This window comes from Gavia stellata, chromosome 3 (assembly GCF_030936135.1).
Source record: "Gavia stellata isolate bGavSte3 chromosome 3, bGavSte3.hap2, whole genome shotgun sequence".
NCBI classification, from domain to species: Eukaryota; Metazoa; Chordata; class Aves; order Gaviiformes; family Gaviidae; genus Gavia; species Gavia stellata.
Genome location: NC_082596.1, coordinates 66,684,142 through 66,695,769, shown reverse-complemented (window position 1 = coordinate 66,695,769; position 11,628 = coordinate 66,684,142). Strand labels below are relative to the sequence as shown.

Below are 11,628 nucleotides of genomic sequence, written 5' to 3'. Positions count from 1 at the left end.
CCTGGCTGTGGTCATGATGGTGCTGGAAATGTCGGACGCTGGTGGAGGCTCCGTTGCAGAGTCACTTGCTGTGGCGCTGGCGAGATGCTCACATTGGGAAGAGGCATGAGGGACTGCAGGAGGATGGGCACAGGGATGAGGAGGAAAGCTGGGAAGGTGCCTGGCAGATCTTCCTATGATCTCTTACATCCAGGATGGGGAGGTGGAGGCCAACCCAAGGCAGCACTTTTCTCTCTTCAGCAGGACACAAGTTAATGTTTATGTGACAGATTGAAGGCATTTTAATTACCCAGTGAGCAGTTTGCAACCTTGAGAGACTTGCTGGCAATGCCATTGGGGCATCCAAAGGAATTGGGAGGGTTTCAGCTGGGCATGGGCAGGGCAGCAACGCTCTGGGCTCGGGCTCACCAGCTGCCTGCCCGGAGCTACAGAAAGGGCTGACAGGGAGGGGGTGAGGGCTGATGGCGCTGAGAGGGAGTGATTCAGGAAACTGGGTTTTGTCACGTCCTACATTTGAAGGAAAGAGACGATCGTCACCATGTGTTTACGTAGCAATTTTCATCCTCCCCATTTACAGACTTTTTCTTAGGACAGGGAAAGATCATTCTGCTTTCCAGGCCTGATCACCTAGAGTCTGGCATTAAAGGATAATCTCTGGTACTCACCTGCACTGTATTTGTTAGAGGTTCTCCGGGCCGCAGCTCCAGGAGAAGTGACAGACAGTGTCCCTACCTGAAACCTCTCCCCACCTTCAGCACAAACAGAGGATGATCTCCAGAGGTGGGATTCAGGCACAGCCCACCCAGCATTAGCATCCCTGGGCTCTCTCATGACCACAAGAAAGCATCTTTTCAAACAGCAGCAGAGCTTTCTGGTATTTTCCTAGGAAATATTTCTCAGTAGCTTTTTTTCTATGCATCAGGAGAGAGACATCATCTCCACATTAATCAATTAATAAGCAGCGGCAGCAAGAGCTTGCGCCGATGGCAGCTCTCAGTTAAGTGCAGTGGGTCGCACAGATTTGTGACTAATGGGCCACATTAATTCCCAAATTGTCTCAGCCCGGCTGGATGGTTCTGGTGGAGAGGGAGAATTCAAGACGATTGCTGTTCCCACCTCAGGAAGCAGCTATTTACTGTTGTTACTGCACATCAGGGAATACTTTAAAACTCTCAAAATCTAACATCAGCCAGATTTTAACCTCCTTTAGTAGGGAGCGGGACGTAGGTCCTGCAGAGGTGGTGTAGAGCCTTCCGAGCTCACGCTGGAGCCGGGCAGGCAGCCACAGCCCTTCTCCAGCGTCTGTCAGATGGGGAAGCGCTCCTGCTACGTGTATCACAGGTGAAATACTTCAACGGCAAAACCTGAAAATCAGATTTAGGAGCAGAAGAGGGCAGGGCAGCTCCATCCAAGAGGGCTTCTCACCCCTTTTTCCCAAGGCTGGATCAGGTAGGCACAGCTCTGACTGGAGATGCCGGTGCTAGGACCCCTTTGAGGGCAGCATTTCTAACTGGGTGACCAGGGCTGCTGGGTCCTTCACTCCGATTTAGTCGTACAGTACACGTGCTTGTGTGCATGGAGGGATGCAGAGGCCGTTGCTGCCAGCCTCTCGCTATTACCTCCAAAATTGGCGTATGCAACACGCAGCTGCTGTCTTGCCTGAGACCAGCCACGGTCCAGGGACTGAACCATCATGTTGGACATAACCCCAGTTGGACCCTGTGAGCCCTTTCTGAGTGGCCAGACTGTGCAGCTCAGTGTTGCTGCACAGGAGACACCCTCGGCTGCAAGAGGAGGGCCAGTGGTGTGCCTGGGAGCAAGCTGCCTCTCCTCCTGTGCCAACCTCTGCTCTCGCCGCTGCTGGCACAGCTGGAGGTACTCGTGCCGCACCGGGTGTGGGACAGGGAGGAATGCAGAGCATCAGTGGTACTCAAAAACACTATGGATACCCTGGGAGAACAAGTAACAGTACATGTTCTGTTCCAGTAGCTGATCTCTCTGTTCAGCCTCCCAGGAGCTCCAGGGATCTCTGCCATTGGCATCCCACCAAAGCAGCTGAATGTGGCTTCTGGGCTCTGCCCCCTCACCCTCCCAGGACAGGCAGGGAGCACGGGGGACCAACTGCAGAGCATCCGTAGGGCAGCTCAGACAGCAGGGAAGGCAACAAGAGAAATGAGGAGGGCTCCTCCAGCTCCGTGTCTGCTTCAGAGGGCCCGCAGGTCATGCAAAGGCAGGGCCTCCCCTGCCCCCTGGAGCCATGACTCCCCCAAAACCTCCCAACCAGCTTGGCTTGGCATCAGGGTACAGTGGTTGTTACTTCCCTGGAACACACTAGCACTTACCTGAGGCCTCTAAGGGCTCAAGATACTGAAAATGAAAGTCACTATTTCTTAAATGTAGAAGAGGTACAATGAGGGTGCTCTGGATGCAACATGAATTCTTTCCAATTGGTCTGACAGTGCTGGGCTCGCCAGGCAGAAAGATAGTAAAGAAATTAAAATCATTGCTCTCCCCACACCCAAAACCACACACACACAAAAACAACCCCCAGGTCTCCAAGAGCTCACACTAGCACACCCCTAAAGTAATTTCTCCACCACTCAGCCTGCCCACAACACACTGATAGCTGGACTAAAGACTGGAAAGGCTTTCTATAACTAACATGGAAAAACACTGCTGTCTAATAAAATCCTTATACTCCAGCAGACAACTATTACAGCACTACAGCTTTTCTTCTTCGTGTTTATCAGCACAAACACATACTTTCTCTACAGCATTTCAGACATCCCTGTCTTTGGTTTACTGATACCAGGGTGATAGGCGCACACTAGCTGTGATTTCTCACAGCAGGACCAGTACAATACCTCAAGTGACTGGTGAGAAGGACATCAAGCACAAATAAGGGAAATTCTCAGCAGTTGGAAGTCAGAGTATTTTTTTTTTTATTAATACTATGTTGCTGTTAATTGTCTTAAATTCACAAAGCCAACAAATCAGGCAACCCTTCTTGTATACTTACACTTCTCAGTTGTCTTTTCCGTGTCATATGGGAATGAAAATTGCAGTGGACTATTTATGACTGGATTATTTTTCCTTTCTAATACAAGCATCTCAAGTTTTCCTTTGCCATTTGTCTTTTATTCTCACTGATGGCCAATAGATCAAGAATATATGTATGTGAAAATGAAGAACCTTCTCTTAATGATTATAGAAGAGTGTAGAATTTCAAGACAGTGCAAACCGTGTGGTACCGAGGTACGAACCCCCAGCCCTCAGGACCTCTTTTCCCACAGCCTTGTATGTTACTTCTGAGATTTAAACCTCTACAAAGTGTTTCTAAAAGGTTCTGGTATAAAAGGCTACTGTTTTCACATACTAACCCTTTATACTGCAATAGGAGGAGTGGCAATAGTGCGTATGTGCACAGGAATTAGATGGAAGGTCACCTGATGGACAGGTATCTGTATCTGAGCATTTCTACCCAGGCAAGAAGCCACAGCAAGGTCAGGGCAATTGCTCTTGGGAGAGAGTTACCAAAACCAATTTTGTTCTGTCCTATGGAACCAAAACAGAGCATTTAGATAGCAGGTGTTTCTGGCTCATCTGAAGGCTGCTTTGCTGGAGATCCCAAGGGAGGAGATTAGCAAAGAGATCTTCTTTCAGTAGTTTTACGAAGACAGTATGTATGTGTCCCTTTCAGCAGGAACAGACATTTTACTAGAAGCAGAAAAAAAATTATATGGGTTTTGTCTTAACTGCATGCTTTGTCTACCTGACACAATGCCATCATTCAAAGAGCAGAGACCATCAGACCAAAAATAGCGCCGTAAAAATGAAGATTAGTATTTCAGTTGTAAAATCATTTTTTATTGTTACAAATATACATATGAATAAAATCCCTTCAACCTGTAATGTAACTGGGTAGCTGTGAAATTTGCACCCCTCCCCCAAAAGCTGAAATGTTTTTACAGATGTCAAACTATTTTTCTCGTAGAATTACACATTGAAAGGAAGCTAATATGCAGACAGAACTGAGGAAGGCCTCTAGAAAACACCAATATTAATAAAATTTCAATTGCCCTCATTCCAATCAACTATATACATTAATATATGAGTGTGGAAGCATACCATGATTATACGTCATCCAAATCCTTCTCTGTTGTGCTTTTTGACAGTACACAAATGTATGCATCAGAGCTTTATGTACAGTATGAGAACAGGGAGAAAGAAGGTCCCTATGGGAGAATGTAAAAACCATACCCAAGCATTTAATATATATAATCTATACAAATTATTTTATTAGTGTGCTCTTTTAATATAATTACAATGTGCAATTGCATACCGCAAGAATATATTTATAGGTAAGTCACGTGCAGATTTGACACATTTACATTCAGCAGTACAACACATTACCTGCTGTACAGTGTATTAGTGTAAGACAGTGTCCAGTTAATTTGCTTTGCTTCCTAAATGCCCTAATGCAGGGCACTCTTTGTAGCTGCTTCACAGAAATTCAAGTAGAATACATGAAAGAATCGCTGGCTTTAGCAAAGGCATGGAAAGGAATGTCTGCATTGTACAGAACAGAAATTAAGGACTGAATCAATGCCAAGTGAGTGTACTGTAAATCACAATTGGAAGATCAGGTTTTCTGCATGGAAATGTACCTGTGGTGAAAGAGCAGCTGGCTAGAAGGGCTGTTGATTGCTGTACCCTGATTGTTATAAAAAGCTCTTGCACTATGAAACACTTGTACTGATTGCTAAACAAAAATAAAATCTTTATCTGCTTCTTCACCAGAGTCACTGGATTTGCTTCCCTGATGGCCGTCTTTACTTAAGGACCTCTGCTTCAGTTCCTGAAACTCATGAGACTGCTGCCCAGGGCTTCTTTTTGCAGCTGTATAAAACAGAAATAGGTCTTACTGGTGATGGTAGAAGAGAGAGGAAGAAAAATAATAATAATAATAATAATAAAAAAATATCATTCATGCACACAGGACCTGCTCCTGCTCCCACTGAACTCATTTGCACCGGTGGGAGTAGCATAGGTCCATTAATTCTTCAACCCAGAAAAAGGTGAGAGAGAAGAGAGAGAGTTTGAGCAAACTTTATTCTGCTGTTGGTTGGCAAGCAGGCAAACTTGAAATATGAAACTCAGTACTTCACTGTGACACGGATAAACATTACAGTCAGAAATGGCCTGGAGACTTTCTTCTTGCCCAGCACTCTAAAACCTCAGTAAGACCAGGGTTTTCCCCAAACCTTTAAGGTTTGAAATAAATTGGAAAGAAGGTTGTAAAACCTTGCTAAGATTTCTGATCTAATCAGTGGTCTACAATTGCTATGGTAACAAGAGAGTTATTATACACATCAATGGGGGTGACATTACAAAAGGATTGATAGCTTTAGAAATCTCATACTTCCAATTAAAATGAACCTTTAAACACATGGAGGCCCTTAAATGTCACTTCATGGCAAGTCATCTCACTTCACCACCACAAAATTAAATGTTACAGTTACGAGACCTCCTTTGCTCCACCATTTCAGATAAGGACGTCCAACTTTGGTTCGCAATGATCCTTGTGCCTGTTCACATTTGTGCACGCCTCTTAACAAGGCACCAGCAGCCGAGGTGGCCATGAAGTACCACCTCTCCTTCCCCGCCTACCGCCTCACCGCTGCAAGGCACAGCCTGCCCTGTCACCAGTGTGCAGCTCCAGCCACAGCAGGGGCAGACAAGCAGCAGGCTGCTGCTGCCCCATCTCCGTGGCTGTTTCAAATTGTGCCAGGCTGTGTTAGGGTCTGCCAGGATTGTGGAAAATGCAGAGAGGAATCCTGAGGGAGCTGATGCTGCTGAGGCAGCCTCAGCAGGGATGCTCCCTGTGTCCCCGGGGGGCCAGCACGACTCCCCAGGCAGCGCTGGTGCGTGCCAACAGGCCGTGAAACAAGCAACAGAAAGCTCTGGCTCGTTTTCATTTGGCACAGACATTGCCCAGTCCTGGATCTCTGCCATGATGAAAGCAAAATGGACACATCCAGCGCGCACCTTGCGGAGACCCCACCTCCACACACGGCTCATTTGCTACCCAAGTAGTTCTCCTGAGTCCAAAATACCTTTTTCCTTATCTGTGCTAGCCAAAATATGGGAGGAAATGAGAGTCAGCAGCTACACACTTGCTGCATTTTTATCCCAGCTTTGCAAGTTGGGGAAGAAGAGGAAAGGATTTTGAGAAAAGTTTTTAAAGCTGTTTAATGGAATTGGACAGGATTAAGATACCTAAATTCTGTAAAAAAAAAATTGGGGCACTTCCACCTTCCCAAACACCACTGCTTTTCAAAGAAATAGGTGCCTGGAAATTTTTGAGCCATTCTCGATACTTGTACCTCCTAATAATTACATGGCCTTTGTTTGAGCCTCCGTTCACTCTTCAAACAAAACCCAGAACACATCCTGCAGCAGCCATTTTAGTTTATGGCCTGATAAATCAAGACAGGTAGGTCGCCCTAAAAATGCCTGAAAAATATATCAGGCATTTAAGTCCACATACTGCAAGCAGGCTTCTGCCACAAGAGCTTACCCTTGACCCGATGAAACCATACACAGTTGACCTGCGTAGGTCTGCGGCAGCATCTCAGCTTTCGAAACTTACTTTATCAGAGAGATATCTTAGAATGAAGTGAAATATAATAATTTGATTATGACAGGGAGGAGAGATTCCAAGTTTGGGTGGGCTAAATTTGATTCTACAATATGAAAAGGAAATCAGTTTATACATTTTGGGCTGAGGATGTTACAAAAGGGACACATGATGTCTTATAAACAGAAAAACTGGGTAAATGTAATTGCATAAGATGTTCAAATACCTCATTAAAATACTTCAGAAAAAAAGTAATTTTGGATCATTCTTTAAACAAACCAGTTAAGAGGTAAAGAGAAGCATTTGAGTAATTTGAGAACAGGAGCTTTTATATGTTAAGAACACATAGATCGACCAAACATTTTTTAGCCTACTGAATGAGTTCACTATAAGTCAAAGCTGCTCTTCAGAAGCGCTGCTTAAACGTGCAGCACAGCGCTGGGTTTGGGTTCTTTTGGGTTTTTTTTTGTTTGTTTATGCAGCTGAAAATCAAAGTACTCTGTCAAAATAATCTGATTTACCCAGTTCTCAAGTGGTTTTGTGAATGATGTACTGAAACTGGCACTACCAATATTCAGGCTGAAGTGTATTTTGAAATACTTCAGTGCACGCATCTTAAGAAGGAAAGGTACGTAAGCACACAAAGCAGCGGACAGTCTACCCGCAGCGTACTTACTCAGCAGTGTGCCAGCATCACTGCAATGAGCAATCATGGTTTGTAATGAGCCCTCTTTTGCAGAGGGGCTGCAGGTGCTATATAGTACTGGTCACTGATGTTGCCACGAAGGAAAAATGCACACGCATTTCTTATCTGGAAATTTTTTCACACCACGTAGTTCCCATGCGGACAGAAAGATTATTAGCATCCCATGAGATTTTTACCTTTCTCATAATCCAATGACACACCCACACCCTTTTGTGGCTTCTTTGCTACTACCGTTTCTTAACGATTGTTAGTGCCAGTTATCAAGCACAGTCTCAGTGAAAAATCAGAACTTCTAATGAGAAGTTGGCTGTGCCTTCCTCTGCCCAAGCACATTAGTTTCCTCTTCTGCACTGGTAGAACACTGCCCCGAAGCGGTTTTCACATCGCCAGATGGCTTGGCACACTCATGAGCTGTATCTCTTTTTTTGACAATCTCCTGTTTTCTCTAGCAGGGAAAAGCATTCATTTATACCCCTAAGCTGTTCTGTAGACGCACATATGGGAAGTTATATAAATAATTTCACTTATCCATCCCATTTAATCAATTGTTCAAAGAATAGTAATCAATATGCCAGATGCTTGCTTAAATTTAGTCCAGATATTTACTTATGTTGGTAACTGCAGCCCAATCTTACAGGTACACTGTGTAAAGAAGCGTATTTTGAGATCGTCACGCCAAGTACAGTTAAACTCATTAACATAAAGAAATTTTATATTCAAGCATAAGCTAATTTGCAGCTTTCTTTTGCAGGAGATATAATTTTGCTTACTAACTTAGGTAGATTTGCAGTGATTTACCAGTTGCAGAAATAAATTGAGCATGCTAGCCTGAAAGGCAGCAAAAAGCAAGGACAGAGGAATGACTGAGTGAGGAAATGGAACAGTAATAAAGGAAAACCTCAAAAAGAATAAAAAAAAATAAAAGAAACAGAATTTACTCTTTCCCAATCAATCTTCTGCAAAGCACAGCAGCTCCATAAGGACCTGGAAACCCAATTTTAGCCATTCTAAATTATTATTGATAAAATTCGTACACTGCAATGTAGCAGCAACTACAAAACGCTGTGTTTGGCCAAGTTGTCTGTGGAGATCTGTCTGAGAGAGCAAGGAGTGAGGAAAGCACAGTGTCTAACCCCTTTTGTGTAAGGATTTGCAAACAGCAAACACATTTTAAAAAGAAAGCGATTTTGTCCCTCTTCTCATGTGACAACATGACACACAAACTACAAAACCTTGTCAAATCTCTGCTGTGTTAGAGATTGCTGTACCACAAAAGGATTGTAGTTACGATCCCATATTCCCTGCTTCTCCAATACATCCCCTCTCATGACAGGGAGATGGAGAAGGCATATAGCACAGAATCGGTGAGGTTAGCCCCACATTAAAACGTACCTGCAACAAGACCCATTACATTGTGTTTCTCTAGTTATGTAGTAACAAGTTCTCTCTCGCAGTCTGGTGAAAAGCTGGTGAGAAAACAAGGACTCTAGCATATGCAGTTATCAGACAGCATCTGAGAGAGTCTGTCGTGGCAAGAGCCTTTGACTGCAACCATTCTCAACACGATGGCACCAGTGTAGCGAGTCTATTCCCTAAGCTGTAGCCCAGTTCACCTGTCTCAACAGAGGCTCTGATGGGACTAAAGGCAGGAGAATAAACAGGCTCTACGGGGCCTTGCAGCCCTCGTAATGCCACAGCCACCAGGAGGCACTTCAGACACCCTGCCGTCTTTTCCGGACCCTGAGCAGCTTTTGGCAACACGGACCATCTGAACCCTCAGCCTTTTGCAGACACAGAAGAAGTCCTTGGGTGTGTGGTGCCCTGCTAGCTCTACATAATCCAGTGAGATTGTGGTGGTTCTGCTGGGCTACCTTTATGGCACAAGAGCAGCCCAATGGCATCATACAGGGGGCTGAAGCGAGAGTTAAAACCTGTAGCCAAATACCCCACATGTGCTGACATGTGGGCACCAAATGGTAGCCACCACAGCAACATTCTTCCAAGCAGAGCCACACCCAGACTGTGAGGTAAGTTGTTTCATAAAGGAAATGGTAGTTTTGGGAGAGAAATGGAGAAGCTTCTCAAAATATACCTCTGGACCACCCAGCTTTGGGGATGGCTTTGCCCCTCCTCTCATCTAGAGGGTAATGGTGGGCTCTGTAGGCAGCACAACTGCTCAGTCTTCACAACCCAGTGTTACACACCTGCCTTGACTCATCTGCCCCCATCCCGCACTATGAAAAACCACTGGCAGAGCCTGAAAGGGCACCCCTTTGTCTCACAGCTGAAGTGACGGGAATCAGCTTGGATGGAAACAGGGGTCACTCACTGTCTTTCTTGAGGACAGTCCCAGGAAGGAAGAGGTCTTACCCCCAGATTTCAGACATTGTATGTGCCAGCTAACACTATGCTGAGCAACATTTCTGTGACTACTTCTCCATGTATCCTATGCTATCAGAGGAAGCCTTAGCTCTTCTAAGAGCCAACTGTGGGCAAAGAAATGTATCAGCAAAAATAGAAATCCAGCACACACAGGAGAAGCAGCAAAGACAAGGCAGCAGCCTACTGTTGTACGTAAAAGGTACCAAGCCCTGTCCTGGCACACAGAGACTCATTGCCTGAGGAAGAGGTGAACTCAGTCACGTGCAGCGATGCCACAGAAAGGAGGAGTACAAACACAGCAACAGGCTGGCTGCAAGGAACAAAGTCGTGGCTGCTCCCCTGGAAATGTGCTGAATGGACCTGCATTTCACATTATTGTGTGTGACCAATATCAATCAGCATCTCGATTCAGATCAAGCTAAACCATAATACACACAACACAAGAGTCCCTTAATTGTTCAGCTACATTATTAATACCAAGGGATTCACCTTGCACTTGGTTTGATCAAAGGAAGAAAATATAGAGCACCAACCCACAGCTGGAAGAGATGAGGAACAGGGGACCAGATACACTTCCCTTGCTCTTTTTTACTTCAAATGAATAATGCTCTTCCCTTCCAAGTGCAAAACAAATCAGGGGACAATGACACATTGAGTTCTAGTAGAAGACAAGCACGCTGGAACAACAGTTATACCAACACTCCTACCTTCTTGAGAAAACGCTCTGACTGTGGGGCTGCTCTGACCATCCTTTTCTTTATCAGAAGGAACTTTCTTCAGCACAGGTGGAAGCAGGGCAACTTTTGGGGAACTGGGGCCTGAGGGAGACTCCGGCACATCCTCTGTGGAGTACCATGAACGAAAGGGTGAGAAATTATATTTGTGCTGTAGCTCACAGAAATGGTGCTGTTATGATGGGCCAAACCTCAACACAATACACAAACAAGAAACAGCTAGAATCTGCGTCAGAAAAAGAAGGATTCAGGAATTTACATTATGTCAAGAGAACGCACGATGGCCCTCAGTCCAGGTGAAAGAATTTTAATAGCCAAAGCAAAGATCTCAATTTCAGCATTTTTAATGCGTACTGCTATTGTAGCACAAATAGAAATCTGATGGGAGCAACTGAATTTCCTGCTAGACATACGTATGCAATTTATAAAGAACAGCTGAAAATTATTTTGGATGGATTTTTGGAAATATTTGTTCCGTTTATATTTTTATTGTCCTTGAACATAATGAACTGATCAATTTACATGTCCTGTTTCACAGTTATAAGTCTTAAAAGTGAACCAGGGAAACAGATTTCATAAATAGTCTACAGAACTCTGTACTTCCAAGAATAAATTGCCAGTACATAACATGATAGCATCTGCAAAGATCTTCTAAATAGAAAAAATACTTTGTCCTCTAGACTGTGAGGAAATCTGGAATTTAAATTCAAATCCATAGTTTAAACCATCTGGAGATCTTAATTTCTCTAAAAGGCTGGATATGCATTATGTATGGAAAGCTGACTACCATCTTTACATTCCTTACAGGAAGACCTTTTCAGTCTTACACTAGACAGCCTTCATTTGGATAGTACAGAAGTACAGCTACAATGAATTACTTAAACTGCTTGTACATTTGCTTCCCAAGGAGTAAACAGTGGCATATATATGCAACAGAGGAACTCGGAATATACATTAGTATTGATAGAAGAAAAAAGGGACTCAGGAGTATCACCTGTATTGCATATTTGTACAATGAGTTAACCCAGTTGCATGCTGGAAAATAACAGGAATTTATCTCACTGTTGAGGAGCCACCACAAAGGAGTCAATCTTTTTACTTTCAGCACAGGAAAGTGATGACCTTCCAAATTCAACTCGATCTGAACAGACACACCAATTCTTGGA

At 44.2% G+C, this 11,628-nt stretch overlaps 1 protein-coding gene across 1 annotated transcript in view; it reads right to left on the bottom strand.

Annotated features, from left to right (window-relative positions):
- Positions 1–3,901: 3,901 nt before the first annotated feature.
- Positions 3,902–11,628, bottom strand: part of CARMIL1 (capping protein regulator and myosin 1 linker 1) — a 200,810-nt gene continuing 193,083 nt past the window's right edge. The window contains exons 36-37 of the mRNA XM_059836225.1: positions 10,436–10,570; positions 3,902–4,899 (exon numbers count right to left, since the gene is read on the bottom strand). Coding sequence (XP_059692208.1) covers positions 4,763–4,899; positions 10,436–10,570 — 272 coding nt within the window. The 3' untranslated portion in view covers positions 3,902–4,762. The remainder of the gene's footprint in view (positions 4,900–10,435; positions 10,571–11,628) is intronic.